The sequence below is a fragment of the Heterocephalus glaber genome, unplaced genomic scaffold (assembly GCF_053883595.1).
Source record: "Heterocephalus glaber isolate CG9 unplaced genomic scaffold, H.glaber_assembly_v1.0 deba00001504, whole genome shotgun sequence".
Lineage (NCBI taxonomy): Eukaryota > Metazoa > Chordata > Mammalia > Rodentia > Bathyergidae > Heterocephalus > Heterocephalus glaber.
In genome coordinates, this window is record NW_028258324.1 from 74,129,116 (window position 1) to 74,144,870 (window position 15,755).

General features: G+C 45.5%; 2 protein-coding genes across 4 annotated transcripts in view; both read right to left on the minus strand.

The window, feature by feature from the left end:
• Nucleotides 1–10,085, minus strand: part of Tcaim (T cell activation inhibitor, mitochondrial) — a 43,252-nt gene extending 33,167 nt beyond the window's left edge. The window contains exons 1-3 of the mRNA XM_004835071.4: nt 9,928–10,085; nt 1,957–2,029; nt 1,504–1,639 (exon numbers count right to left, since the gene is read on the minus strand). Coding sequence (XP_004835128.1) covers nt 1,504–1,639; nt 1,957–1,985 — 165 coding nt within the window. The 5' untranslated portion in view covers nt 1,986–2,029; nt 9,928–10,085. The remainder of the gene's footprint in view (nt 1–1,503; nt 1,640–1,956; nt 2,030–9,927) is intronic.
• A 1,839-nt stretch (nt 10,086–11,924) lies between these two features.
• Nucleotides 11,925–15,755, minus strand: part of Topaz1 (testis and ovary specific TOPAZ 1) — a 72,821-nt gene continuing 68,990 nt past the window's right edge. The window contains exons 20-21 of one of the 3 annotated variants that reach the window (XM_021257352.2): nt 15,279–15,462; nt 11,925–12,621 (exon numbers count right to left, since the gene is read on the minus strand). In XM_021257352.2, coding sequence (XP_021113011.1) covers nt 12,402–12,621; nt 15,279–15,462 — 404 coding nt within the window. In that variant the 3' untranslated portion in view covers nt 11,925–12,401. The remainder of the gene's footprint in view (nt 12,622–15,278; nt 15,463–15,755) is intronic. The other 2 variants (XM_021257356.2, XM_021257371.2) reach the window with 2 other exon arrangements.

The window sequence follows — 15,755 nt, forward strand, 5'->3', positions numbered from 1 at the left end:
TGGGGGATCAGGTGCGTGCAGTGAGTGGGGTGATGCTGCTGACAGCTGCACTGTAAGGAGGGGAGGGAAACAGACAGTGAGCTTCAGACACAGGGAAACAGGGGTTGGGAGAGGAAAAAGCAAAGTGCCACCATATAAGGAGGGAAGGAGGGACCACGGGACAGAGGGCAGTGGCAGTGTGCATCAGGCAGCCCGGAGAGGCTCCTCGCTGGTAACAGTCTCGGAGAAATGGGACAGCCATGCCTGTACAGCCTCAGGGAGGGTGCTCCCAGCACAGGTGGGCCAAGCCCTGGCCTGAGCGGCCAGGCAAAACCCACAAGCAGACAGAGTCAGTCTCCATCCCAATCCACTGGAATCCATCAGAACACACTGGGCCAAGCCCACATGCAGGCGCGAAGATCCTGGAGGACTCAAGTCAGAAGCTGCTGTGCCTGTGGTAAGGTCCACACAGCAGGGCAGAGGAAAAGCATCAGGGAAAGGAAAGCCAAGTGCAAGGTCCCAAGGTCACACCACAGCAGAGATGTCAGACACTTCCTGCCCCTCAAGTGCACAAGGATGCAAGACGGGGCCGCCAACCAGGGACACACACACACAAGCCTTGATGCCCGTGGTCTTACTGGGGTTTTGCTGGGTGTCGGTCAGTATGCACCGTACCCATGGCCCAGGGCTCAGCACAGGAAAACAGGTATTCACCAGAAAGCACATTATTAGCATAACTGGGCACCAGTGATTCCCCTTCCCATCATGTTTTGTTTTTTGTGACAGTGTTTCACTCTGTAGTCCAGGCTGGCCTTGACCTCACAGTGATCCTCCTGCCTCACCCTTCTGAGTGCTGGGATTACAGGCATGGACACCATGCCCTGCTCTCTAGTTCATTCTTAGCAGGCAGGACATTCTGATCTCCTGGGGCTAGTCAGGGGCCAGCAGGGGAACCAAGCCTTTGTCTGGAATGTGCAGGGTCAAAGCAACCCAAGCTCACTGGTCAATCCTTCACAACACACAGGATTTTAAACTAGAAAGCTACACTGGGGTCTGGGGATACGGCTCAGTGGTAGAGCCTTGCTTAGGGTGTGAGACCCTGGGTTCAGTCCCGAGCACTACAAAAAGGAAAAATGTAAAAAATAAAAGGAAGAAAACATGATTACTAATTCTCTTGAGTTTACATAACAATTTCATTGCCTGCATAAATAATAACAGCTTTCATCTAAAAGTTATATTGGGCCAGGGATTTAGCTCAGTGGCTCCGCTGCCTGCCTTGAAAGCGCACGGACCCGAGTTTGATCCCCGGTACCAAAAAAGAAAGTTATACCATCAATTTCTGGTATTTTGAATTTTTACTAATTTTATTAATTTGAAGATTTACTAATTTGAAAGTCAGTGCTTTCTTATTTCACATCAGTTCAAAGCACTGATTATATGGCCATGACAGAATAATTCAAATTTATGGGACTCTGTATTATACTGGATCAAAGGTAAATAAAACAAACACAAACAGATACTTACCCTTTCTTTTGGGTGCTGTCCAAAGAAGTCTGGGTGAACTGCAAAGTAGAAAGGCCTCAAGGCGTGGACTGCCTCTGCTCCCGACAAAGCTCGGGAGTAGTGGAACCCGTGTGGGCGGATCTGCTCCAGACAGAACCTTGCAAAGAGACGAGGGGTTATTCTCAGTCCTAGAAACACACATTCCCACAAGGAAGTAACAGTCAAATTAAAAGTACTCCATAGGGAAAACACTGCAGGAGCAAGATAGGAACGTTGCAGTCTTTGAAATCTACTAGGTTTCAGAAACAGAGGTTCTATATTCCTCTAATGCAGTGAGAAATATTAAGCAACAATAACATTTCTTCTGCACCATTCACTTTAAAATATTAACTGGCTTCATTGCCAATGATGACAGTTTTCTCTATAAAGTACAAGGTTTGGGTCCCCAATGAAAAACCAAAACTCAAAGCTTACCTTCTCAAAGGTCTCAGGTGGCGAAACATTTCTGAATACGTGTGTATGTCAGCTTCCAGGCATTCATCAATTGCTTCAAAAGGTAAGCACATACCACAAATGAACAAGTGGAATTTGAAATTAAAATCACATTATCATTTACAGTACCACCTCCCAAAATGAAATACTTAGGTATCAATCTAACAAAGTATGTACAAAATTTAGATGCAGAAAACCACAGAACTCTGGTAAAAGAAATCTGAGAACTAATGAAGTTGGGAGAGATAGCCCATGTTCATGGATGAGTCAGCACGTCAAGATGTCAGTACAATTCTTGTCAGTGACAGTTAAACTGGACGGTAATCTAACTGGCTTGTGGGCTGCCTACGGATTAGTAAGGTGGACTCTGGATGCGTCTGGGTGGCTCAGGGAGGCCTGACCTTGGGCAGCATACCTGGTCCCTCACCCTTTCCCCTGGCACTGCTCCCCCGCTCTGCTTTCCAGCCACCATGAAATAAGCACTCTGCCCTGACAGGCCTTCCACTGTGCTGTTAGCCACATAAATCTCCTTCTTAATACAGTATCTCAGTGAATTATTCTGTGGATATTAAAAAGTTTATAGAGATCCACAGTATCCAGCTTAATGTTGAAGAAGAAAGTGGGAAGACTGATACTACTTGACTTCAAGGTTTACTCTAAATACATTAATCAAGATAGGGAGGCACTGCCAAAAGAAAAAAAGACAAATAGATCCATGAAACAGAAAATAGGGCAGAAACAGACATAATCAGGTCATCTCTGAAAGGAAAAATGTAGCTAAAACAGTGTTTTCAACAAATGAGATGGAACAACAGGCATCCACATGTGAAAAAAGCAACCTAGACACAAACATCACATCCTGCACAAAAACTATCTCAGAGTGAAGCTGAGCACGCTGGTGCACACCCATAAGCCCTGCACTCCAGAGGCCGAGGCAGGACTGCAAATTCCAGCCCAGCCTGGACAACTTGGTGACTTAGTGAGACCCTGTCTCTAAAATAAGTCAGTAAATAAAGACTGGGGATACAGCTCAGTGCAAAGGCCCTGGATTCAATACTCAGTACCACAGAAACAAAAACAAAACAAAATGGACTGCAGACCTCAATGTAAAATACAAAACTATAAAATTCCCAGAGGATAACTGCAAAAAAATCTAGATGACCTTGGTCAAGGAGACTTTTTAGACAGGACCAAAGGCACTGTTCATGAAAGAAATACTCAATACACTGGAAATTGAGCTTTAAAACTTCTGCTCTGTGAAAGATGTGAAGACAAGGAGACAAACCTAGACAAGGAGACACACTCTGAGAAAAACACACACCTGGTAATGGACTATTTTCCACAACAGACAACAAACTCTTCCACTCAACAGGAAGAAAACAATCCAATTAAAAAATGGACAAAAGTCTAGAAAACACCCACCAGGAAGACAATATAAATGGCAAACAATCATAGAAAAGATGCTTAGCATCAATGACATCAAGGAGCTGCAAGTTCAGATAATGAGATTCCACCCTACAGCTATCAGAATGACCCAAATCCAAAACACAGACACCACCAAATGGTGCCAAGGATGTGGAGCAAAGGAACCTCCCTCACCGTGGGTGAGAATGCTAGGTGCTGCAGCTGGGCAGCTTTTTTTTTTTTTGGTACCAGGGATCAAACTCAAGTCCTTGGGCTTGGGCAGTAGGCGGTGAAACTACTGAGCTAAATCCCTGGCCCCCTACTGGGCAGCTTTTTACACACCACACTTGTATCACCCCACCCAGCAATGGCAGTCCTCGGTATTTACAAAAAAGAACTTCCAATGCAGGCACACACCAAAACCTGGACACATGTTACAGTGGCTTCATTCAAAACCTGGAAGTAATACATAGGTCCTTTAGCAGGTGAACGGATAAACGACGACATATTCAGACAACAGAATTATTATTCAGGCTAAAAAAAAAAAGCTTTTGAGCCATGAAAAGACATGGAGGAAACATAGCTGCATAACCAAGAAGAAAAAGCCAATCTGAAGAGGCACAGACTGCATGATTCCAACTATAGGACTGTCACGAAAAGCCAGCGATAGTAAAAGGGTCGGTTGCTGCCCAGGGTCAGGGCAGGGAGGAATGTATGGTCAGAGCCCAGGGGATTTAGGGCAGCAAAACGATGCTGTCTGAAACCACAGTGGTGTAAATGCATTCTGCACACCACATAAAGCAACTCCGCAGCATGGACCCTGGGTGCCACAGACTGCCACCCATGTTCTGCCTGGTGTGGGCTGCAGACGAGGTCATGCATGCAGTGGGCAAGGTAAGTGGGAACTGTACCTTCCGCTTAATTTAGCTGTGAACCTAAATCTGCTCTAAAAATCAGTTTTTTCCTCAAAGAGTCAAGCAGATAAAAGAGGGAAAGAGATTTGAAATCTCATGGAGTTTTCTACTTCAGATCTGTAGTAAGACATTCACGCCTATTCTGGTTTATCAACTGGCCAGAAACGGCTGTCAGCAGGTGGCAGGGTATTAAGTGCTTTAATGTTTTTTTTCTTACTTCTCAGTTTATTTACAAAGAACATAAAAAATGTATTCTTAAAAAAAAATCAAAGCTTTTTACCATGCAAATGATAGAAAATGAGTCCAGCAGAAAACGTGTGCTATTCATTATTTCAGGCCCCACCCTAGGAATGTCTCAGGAGTCCTGGACTGTGGTCTCTGCCATTCATTCATTCATTCATTTTGGTTATTTTTGAGACAGGGTCTCACTATGTAGTTCAGGCTGGCCTGGAACTCACTATGTAGGTCAAGCTGGCCTCAAACTGGTGATCCTTCTGCCTCAGCCTCCTGAGTGCTGGGGTTACAGGCATGTGCCATGATGCCCAGCTGCTCATTTAGGTTGTAGTGCCAAGAACCTGTGCATCCTGGGCAAGTGCTCTCCCACTGAGCTATATCCCCAGCCCTTTATTTCTCACTTTATTACAAAAACTTATGCTATCTGACTGCATATTCTAATGAATGAGCTTGGTTTAGAGCAAGAAGCTTGGCTGTCACTAGACAGCAAATCTGCAGACATCCTGACACTGGACTTCCCAGACAGTGTCCTTAGTAACTGACCCTCCTCCCAGTGCTGGGGTTGAACCCAGGGCCTCCCATGGGCTAGCCCACAATCCTACTATGGACCTACATTCCCCAGGCCTCCTTAATGTTGCTTGGTCTGGAACATGAAGCATATTGTTCATAAGATGAATTATATAGCACGCTGTAGAAGCATTTCCATCAAAAATAATCAAAGCAAAATTACAAAGTCTGTAAAGTTCTTGTCTTCAGTCATCCAGAAAAATCAGTTCATTTGCTGTTCATTTTGTAATTCTAGGGTATTATCAGGGTTCACATCCAGATGATCCCCTGAAGTCTCACGTGCTCCCAAGGGGTGTTCTGGGAGGTGGCTGGACCACGGTGTGTGACACTAGATCAGTCCGTTGGTGGGTTACAGTTCTGAGGTGGACAGTGGATTGATGGAAGAGGGAAGCCCCACCCTGGGCAGCATGAGCCACATGTGCCACAGACTTTCATTGGTCTTTTCAGTAATAATAATAAGCCACCGGAAAATCTTTTGCAGAGAGAAGCTGAGCCGGTCCCAGCACCCGGAAGGAAACTCCCCCGCCATCCCAAACTCCTAGGGCAGAGAATGTGAGCCTCGTGGGCGCCAGAAGCACCCCACCCCCACCCCGTGGAAATGAGAAGACACGTAAACAAGCCTCAAAAACAGACTTCTGGATCACCTACAGCAACCCCAAAGGGAAACGAGATGGAACAATCTGATACTCAACCACCTGGACTCTCTGAAGTGGCAACAAAAGAGGATCTGGGAAAAATGAAATCAGAAATAATTACTCAGATAACAGCAAAGATTGTGCTCATAGTGCAAGACATGATTAATAAATCTAGAGAGGACACAAATAATAATAAGCCACCAAATGAGACAGGCATGCATGTACTACTGGTGATGCAAGCTGCCCAGCAGTGAGATGTACAATTTACTGCTGTCTTAATGTGTTAATGCTTGGAAAAGGGGCAATAGATTCTCCCATGTTTGTATTCTAAAAGTCTGAGCTATTAAATCATTGAATCATGGTTTCTAAATTTAGAAGGATATTTTTAGAAATAGGGTATTATAGGTTCAATTTGCATGAGTCCCTGTGTGCAGTCCAGGATGGACACACTCCTTACGGGGCACTGGTACACGTGACATTCAATGATTTCTTCAACCCCTTCCCTTCCTCACTGTCTCCCTCCCTCCAGTACTTGATACCCTTCCCATTTGAGAAAGATCTATCTCTATTTCCTGTTGTCTTTTATTTTGCTCTGTATTTATATTTTGGTTTTTTCTTATAAAAGAAATCATGCAATATTTAAGGTTGTCTGATTTATTTCAGTTAACATTATGATCTCAAGGAGCTTCCATTTTCCTACAAACAACATTTTCCTACATTATGACATAGTGCTCTTTTGTGTACACATACTACACGGAAAGATATTTCCTGCCTGCCTTTGTGTGTACTAGGGATTGATCCTAGGGCCTTTGCACTAAGCTACATTCCCTAGGCCTTAAATTTTTTTTTTCCTTTTACATTTTTGAGGCAGGGTTTAGTTAAGTAAGTTGCCCACGCTGGACTTGAACTTGAGAGCCCCCCTACCCTTGCTTCAGCGGCTCAGTGTGCTGGGATGACTCGTATGTACAACCACACCTGCCTCTACACCTCCTTTTTATGTGAGTAGGCTTCAGGAGAGTGAATGAGAATGTGGGCCTTTGTGGGCTTGGTCCAAACTAAGATGCCTTATGTGTGAAAACCCAAAGGACTTTGAAGACTGAATACAAAGAATGCAAAGTATCTCCTAATCTTTTATTGCTACAATATGGGCCCTTCAGAGAAGTTTCTTTAATATGAAATAGCACATGGGCAAGTGGTGGTGGGGAGGTGTTAGATCCTCAGAACTTTCCACAAAATGTTAATGATCTGAAATGATTAGGAGTGAACTTTCTATAATGAAAAAGCCTTAAATGATATGTGAAGACCCTAAGGAAAACGAACCAATTCCGCAGTTCCTTCCTTGGGTTTAACAAGCAAGTCTAGTGAAAGCATAACATTTCCATGGCAGCAAAACAGTCTGGGAATCTGAGTGTAGTTGAAAAAGCTAGAGATTCCTAAATCCTTTTTTTTTTGGTACTGGGAATCGAACTCAGGACCTTGCACTTGCAGGCAGGCATGGTGCCCCTGAGCTAAATCCCTGGCTCTAAATCCTTTTTTTTTTGGCATTGGGGATTGAACTCGGGTCCTTGCGCTTGCGCAGCAGGCAGCAAAACCACTGAGCTAAATCCCTGGACCTCTAAATCCTTTTTTTAAAAAATTGAATTGAGCAGGGAATGGCATTACATGCTTATAATCCCAGCACTTGAGAGGCTGTGGTAGGAAGATCACTGCCATGTTTGAGCCCAACCTGGGCTACATAGTGAGTTCAAGGCCACCCTGGACTACACAGTGAGACTCTCAAAAAACAACAACAAAAATCTAGCTACTCCTACACTAAAAAAACCCTAATTTTGGTGAAAGAGGGATTGAGTCATACTTAGAGGAAGATGCCTACAGATACAAATGATACTTCATTTTACTATCTACACAACCAAATTATTGTTCTAAGACAGCCACTTCCTATACAAATCTTTGGAAAAATTCAAGGTGTATTTTCTGGCTCTGTTTAAGAATCAGAACAGAAACTAATGTTTCCCCTTGCAGTCCTGACTCTTCATTTACAGTGTTTTCCCTAAAGTTTCCTTTAAGAGTGGGCTCTGAAGACTAAGAGAGAGGGAAGCTGTAATCTGATCAGACTCCAGTTTTGGAAAAGAGAAAAGGGGTAAAGGTAGAGAAAAATAAACAATCTTCAGGAAAAGTTCTCAAAGGGTGACTACATCAGCTGGGTGGGGCGCAGCAGTTTGTGTCAGGGACTCCCAGGTCCACTCAAGTCTGACAACCACTACTTTAGGGACAGAGGATTCTGGGGTGTCTGTCAGAAAACTTTAACCTTAAACTCTTTAAAAATACCTGTTAAATACAAACTCAGGAAAACATGTTTCAAAATAGTCAAATTCTAAAAATCAAATGCGGGTTTCAAATTTTTGCTTGCACTGGCTTGTTCCTTGCTTCCTGTGTGGTTTATCTACTTTTTTTTGACTTTCTGAGAGAAGGCCTCACTGTGTGGTCCAGGCTGGCCTTGAACTCCTGGGTATTCTCTTGCTTGAGCCTCCCAGGAATGCTGGGATTACAGGTGTGCACCACCACACCCAGCTTCATCTACTTTTTTTTTTTTGGTACCGGGGATGGAACTTGGGTCCTTGAAAGCTTTGAAGGCAGGCAGCAGAACCACTGAGCTAAGTTCCTGGTCCTACTTTTGAGATTTACAAAAATAAAGTCCAGGACCAGGGATTTAGCTTAGTGGTTTCGCTGCCTGCTGCATATACACAAGGACCCGAGTTCGATCCCCGGTACCAAAAAAAAAAAAGTCCAGGTGGAGACAACTTTGAGCCCAGTACCAGCAAGGCTGCCTGCTCCTGCAGCACAGCTCCGGCCTTAGTCCTCAGCCTTGCAAGACTTACAGAGGCCAATTTTATCACTTCAGAAATCAGCATGTCCTGGGAAAATGAAATCAGCAGCCTAACTGATAACAAGAATGTCAACCTTTTACTCTACTGTGAAAATACAACTGTTAAGAAGACCTGAAAGCTCAGATCTGAGGCTCTCGCTCTTACAGGACTCCCGCACAGAAAGTCAAATCATCATCAGCAGTCGGAAGATGACAGTGCTTCCCAGTGGCCTGGGGCATGCACACCTACTGCATGCAGGCTTTTGGCCTTCAGACTTTTTTTTTTTTGACAGGGTCTCGCTAGGTAGTTCAGGGTGGGCTTGAACTCAGTGGGTAGACCAGGCTGGCCTCAAATTCATGGCGATCCTCCTGGCTCAGCCTCGTGATGATGGGATTTCAGGCCAGGGCCACCAAGCCTGCAGGCATTCAGAATTCTTACAGGAGTGGTCCCGTCCACACCCACTATTTTCCATTGGGAAAAGGCCTCAGGCCTGCCGCAAAATAACCAAGGAAGCCACATCTTATCTGAAGAGCTTTGAAACGGGATCAAGTATATAAGAAGTTACTGGGAGTTCACCAGGGACCAGGTGACAGAGCGGGAGACCTGCACTTGGAACAGAAAAATGTGAACACAATTCCAGGCCTCAAACAGAGTCCAGCACAGGAGGGGGAAATGGAAAACCGGACACAAGGAGGTAATTACAAAACACAAGAACTGCCACGACCTGGACACACATAACAGTGCAGCCTCCAAGTGCTACAGGCTGGTGCGAAGCCACGGTTCCGGCGGGGTGGGGAAGGGTACAGCTTGCTTAAAACCACTGTAAATGACAATTTAATGCCCTTCTCAGTGACAACAGGTTTTCTTCTAAAAATAAAATTTCTAATTTTAACCTAAACTCTGTACTACGCCAGGCATTAAACCTTCTGCGCAGCTTCAAACCAAGTTTGGTGCAAAGACAGCTAAACCGATGAGAAACCCAAATCCTGGGACAGTACGTGTGGGGAAAAATTTGTGTTTCTTAAACTGCTCTGGACGGCTTAGGGTTATAATGAACCGTGTCGGGCGCCCTCAGAGGTCCAGGCTGGCGCCGGCCCGGGCACCTAGATCCAGGCTGCTCCCGGAGGGCTGCGCTCCCCAGAGGCAGCGCGAGAGCAGCCGGCCTATTACTAAACCCACAGCCCGCAGGTCCCCCGGCCAAGCCCCCCGGTCGCAGGCTGGGACTCACACCGGACTCGTGCTCCTCACTGCGCCCCGCACCACCCCCACGCCCACACGTGCGCCACGAGCCGCTGTCCCCGCGATCCCCGAGCCCAGGCGCCCACGCCTTACGGTTCTCGCCAGAGTCCGCGGAAGGCTTTGTTCCGGAGCGAGGACGGTCGCTCCGGTCGCCGGGCCACTCAAAAGTGCAAGCGCAGGCAGCCGCAGGGCTCGCCTCCTCCCTTCGCGCCCCGCCCCGAACCGCTGCAGGCCCGCACGTCTGCGGCCCGGACCAGAGGGCGTGGGCCGCACGCCGCGCTCTCATTGGCTGGAGTGTGCCAGGCCTCCTCCCAGGGTGCCTGTGCGCAGGCGCAGCCGGGGCGCGGTCCAGCACTCGGCCTCGCCCCGCCGAGTGACGTCACCCCGTGGCCGCGCCTACCTGACTAGGGGGGGCAGTTGCCCAAGGCTGGCAATTTAGCGCGCGCCGAGGGCCGCATGCGCAGACCGCCCACCCCGCCTCCGGCCGGGCGAGGGACCGGCGGTCTCCGGGCTCCAACGTGCGCCTGCGCCCCGCGTCCTCCTCAGGGCGACGCGGCCGACGCCGGCTCTCAGTCCTGCGCGCCGGCCTCCGGCCAGTTTTAGATGGGAAGCGTGCTGCACCGTCGGCGTGCGCTTCTGAGTTTGTTTCGCTTCTGTAGCTTTGGCTTCCTGTAGAAATGGGGCAAACGGGGGACGGCCGTTTCCACCTTCCTCTCTGGCACGGCTGTGGGGCACAAAAGGTGTCTGTGCCGTCCCAGATCGAGCCTCGCCAACGGGCCCAGAGCCCAGCCCGGCGCGGACGCCTCCCGCCCCGGCCGCAGCAGGGCGTCCCCGGACCCCGCACCCTTCCGGGCCTCCCGCGCTCCCCTAGCACAGCTTTAATGTTCTGTTGTTGTGGGACAGATTACAGGCTCGAGGGTGCTGTGAGACCCAATTTAGCAACTTGGCAATTAGCAGCACCATGTTGAGAATATTCTCCATTTTGCAAATATGTGACTTCAGCTGCACTGTCTGCCGGGAGAAAACCCCACCCCTAACCGATGCCTATAACCGATTTAACCGTAACCCAGGGGAATGGGAGGAGGGACTTTTTCTGTGGTGTTTCCCTTTGAATATGCAGTCCTCATTTCAGTTGGGGCCTTTTGTCCTCCGACTTCGTTGGAGTGTACATAGGTCCCGGCCGGAAAATGAAGTTCTCCAGTAAGTTCTCACGTTTGTCGTGCTTCAAGAAATCGTCGCTAATCTAATCCGGGAACGACGTCCAACACTAACCTCACTGTAAACCCAGCCCCCAATCACACCCCTAGTTCAGGGCATTTTCCCTCTAAATGATTTTATGATTTAAAGTGGGGACCCTCAGATCACAGATCAGTACACGTCCGTGGTGTTAGGAGGTGGGCGGACTTCATCTGTGTTGACAGCTGCCCCCACCCACGGCTTTACCGACCTGTTCCCCCTGGCCAGGGGTTCAATTCCGGGAGGGGGTGCTGCCAGCACTGGAAGCCAGAGGCCGACGGCTTCACATTCAGTGCAAGTGACAAGCTGTATGGGGACCGGCTCTTGTGGCAAGGGAGTTGATGTACATCAACTGTACAGTAGCATCGGTGGCAAGCTTTCAGTCAGAACCTGACACTGTAGCTCGTGCATGGCCCTCTCATCATTTTATTTGCCACTTCTGTCCACGCCACATCTCTTTCCCGCACTGTACACTTGTCTCAGACAGAGTTTTGGGTAGCCCACAAGCTAATTCCAGCCAAAATGAGCAAAAACAAACATCAATAGAAGGCTTCTTGGAAAAGGGTAAAAAGACTCAGTGATGAGACAGAAGACTCTAAGATGCCCAAAAAGAAAAATACATTTAAAAGAAAATATCAAAAGTGCTACTTAAATTATGGGTTCATTTTAGCAGGTGATTCACATTCTCCAAGCCCGCTTTGTATGTAACATGTGACCAGCTGTCCAACAAAGCCATGAACTCTCCAAACAATCCTCATTTAGATATTTAGTAGTATTTTGAAAAAATATTTGTTTAGTCACATCCAGTATATCATAAATCACAAATTTTCAAATTTACAGAGTATTCTCAGATACACTAAAGGAAAACCGCTGTGAAGGTAACTGTTTTGGTACAGATCGGAGGGCGTTTCAGTGCTCAGCTGTCTCGGGATCTCTTTACTGTTCCTGATTACAGATGCAGAGTAGCTTTAGAGACGACTGAGTACACACTAAACCCATCTGATAACCCTAGAAGTTTTTTTTCCTGAAAAGTCTTATTTGCTTATAGATTTTTCCTCTTACTAAATATTCAGTTTCTAATTTATTGTTTGGATTTCAGAATAAAAAGGGATTTACCGTACTTAGATTCTCCTAAAGTGAAAAGATAATTTGAAAAATCACTTCAGTGTAAATAAAACTAGTATGAATTACATGTACCAGTAACAATCTTTGTTGCTTGAAAACTCTTACTGTAAGTCATGAAGTATAAAAGCTGAATATAGTGAAAACGGTCTTTATTGTCTTTTACTGTCAACAATGATTATTTGAACTTAAAAAAAAGCCTTTATTAACTAATGGTTACTGAAAAGCCAAACCTTTCCGGCCCACTTCATATTCTCTTTCAGCCACTTCAGGGCAGAACAGTGTTCCAAGCTGTAAACCTGCTCCTTATTAACGTTGACAGTCACGTGCTTAATGAACAGCTTTGGGTCCGATATGCGAGCAGCCAAAATCAACCTTTCGACTGCAGCTTGATAATCATCCTCGCTCCGAGATTTGTTTTCTTCACATCTATAAAGTGAACACCTCACAAAGTCAGAAATTCTAAAAAGCGGCAATATGATTTCTTCAAAAGAGTCACATATTTATTGGTTCAAAAAGACTGTGATAGTCTTTTCACTCTATTCTTATAGAAGTGGCTTTCAAATGTTCTGAACTATAACTCACAGTAAAAGGGCATTTTATATTATGACCCAGCAACACATTTTTATGCGTAAAAGGTAAATTCAGGTTCCATAAAGCAAGACTTACCCAGATGCACTCTATTTCCTACTGTCTTTCATTTTTAGTTATGCTGGTTGGAACCCACTAAAATGATTTCATCTCGAGATAGTCTGCAACTAATGGTTTGAAAAATATCGATCTGGAACACAGCTAATTTTACCTATATCTTTGTATTTGCAAAGAATGACTATACCTCTATTCATTATACTGCATAAATATTCCACATAATGAAGTTTTAGGTTATTAACAACATGCTAGCTTTATCCTGCTATTGGCTATTTTTAGATAGAACCAAACATTTAATATGTACCTAACATGTCATAACAGAAAATTCTATAGCTACATGCCTCTGTTACATTTCTGGTTATTTTCTTCAGTCCTGTCTAATTAAAGGTGATCCACTAAGTGCTAATATGTACTTTTCTCACAGCTTTTCTACCCGATCCATCTGCTACAAAGGGTGATTGTGTTTACTTGCATGAAATCCATACTTTAGGGCAGCTTTTCCTCTAGGGTAGGGAATGGGAAGTGCTGAGAACAGAAATGTGGCTTTTCCGCTAGGCATCACTACCCTTGTGTTCGTGCTTCCCGTTTTTGGTACCCTGGCCGAAGCATGTTCTGCATATGATCTGACCCACTGGTGATGGAAATGAGGCTTGCATGGGACTGGGACCAGTGTGTAAGATGCACAGGAACCAGTGCTAAAGAAGGAAACGCAGCCAGGTGCTTTCTCCTGCATCCTGACTTAGAAAGGGTGCTCTGGGCATGTGCCAACTATGTGCAGTGTTTAAAGTCAAGATGAACAAAATTCTCAGGGAGATTCAGGTAACAAGCAAGGCTCAGCATAGTTAACGATAAGAGGAAACATACTGGCGTGGATAAAATCAAAGATCTAGACATGCCACTTGTTAGGCACGAGGGTAACGAAACACCACATTCAACAACAAAGGGAGCTGCCCATGTGTGTGCACTGGAAAGCTACAATGGTAAGACATCTCATGCCTCAACAGGAAGCGCTCTCAGAGCTGTAAGAAAAATGGCTAATTTTAGTGGAGTTTAAACAAAATGTAGTGAAGTCCTCTGTCTCCCAAGAAATAGTCATGCGTCTTAGTCTGCAACAGTTTGGCACAAGCTAGCCTAACCTATAGCTTGCAAGCAGGGGCAGAATTTCAGACCCGTCACAGTTCTTGCCTGATATAGATCACCAAATGCACTCTAGCTTTTTCTCTCTTGAATTTGTCTGAGAGAAGTCAGCTGATGATTAGGAAGATGCTCAGGCACCAGGTTTCCTGCCAAGGCACCAGGTTTCCTGCCAAGGCACCTGTGTGAGTTATCCCAGGAAAGGGTCCTCCAGCCCCAGTGACACCGTCACCTAGTTGAGCACAGCTCCTGCCAACCCAACTTCAACATGAAGAACTGGGAGCCAGAGCCACCCAGCTAAACTGATGCACAGAAATGAAGAGAATGTTTGCTGCTTTAAGTCACTAGGTTTTATGGTGACCTATTATATGGTAATAACTAAGACAGCACAGTGTTTGGTATGAGGGTGTGGTTTGTTAACACCAGGAAACAAGTAGAATTCTCATCAAGAAGCTCAATCATGAGTCCTAGGAGATCCTTCTTGATACTACAGGTTTCCCTGATAAGGTTAATAAGAAATCAGAGTTGTAGGAGTCACAATTCTGGGACTTGAAAAGGCGTCACACTGGTCCAACACCTACATTATAATATTGCTGTAGGAATAACATTCTAAAATACAGAAGATCAGCTGGAGGCTTTATTTTCAACAGTATTCTGGACTGAATAAACTATCATACATTTCTCTTTTAGACTCGGTCCTTAGATCTTTTGGGAGGGACCAAAAAGATAACTTTTAGGTAACAATCTCTAAACACAAGAAAGGTTGGTACCTAAAGATCCCTCTCTCTGAACATCTAACATCTTTGATGTCACTAACATGTTTTGTGAATGCTGTTGCCTATGTGTGTGGGGAGGGGGCGGTGCTGGATCAAACCCAGGGCTTGTGCATGGTAAGCATGTGCTCTACTACTGAGCTGCATCTCTAGCTTCTTGTTTTGGTTAATTCTCTTTTGTTTTCTTCTTTTCGTTTCTTTTCTTTTTTTTCGGTACCTTGCGCTTGCAAGGCAGGCGGTGGAACAACTGAGCTAAATCCCTGGCCTTCTTTTTGGTTTTTTTTTGAGACAGGTTTCGCTATGTAGTTCAGGCTGGCCTTAAACTCATGATGATCCTTCTGCCTCAGCCTCCCAAGTGCTGGGACGGAAGACATGTGCACCATGGCCAGCAGGCCTAATTCTCTGCCAATACAAATGTTAACGAAGTCTGCAACATATAAACATATAAACATGTAAAACATTTATATTCTAGAGCAGGCATGGAAAGCCATGACCCATATTCAGAATGCAGATAAAGTTTTATCAACTAACCTTTTCAGAACTATCTGAAGCACCTGTGTAGAATTTCCCGGACTCTGAATACTACTAGCATTAGATACCAAGAAGATTTCAATAGCTAAAAGCATTTCAATCTCAGATAAATAACAAGGAACAAGTAGAAGTTTTCGGTATAAGTTTCCCTCCAATGGTGGGTAGCAACCCAGAGAAAGAGCACCTGAAAATTAAATGATACATCAATTTTACTCAACTCCAACAGGCAAAAACCTGGACTTCCCAAATATCAAAATATCCATAGGTGACTGAGAGTTATTATACAAACTAATATGGCAGTGAGTTTATCCTTTTTAGGTTTTTAGCAGGTCTGAGGACTGAACCAAGGATGCTTTACCTCTAGGGTACATCCCTGGAGTAGCTAGGGTTACAGGGTGACAGGTATGCACCACCACACCTGGCCGAGTACGGCTGACTTTCCTTTTTCTAGAATTCCTCTAAAATAATAAAGTGAGA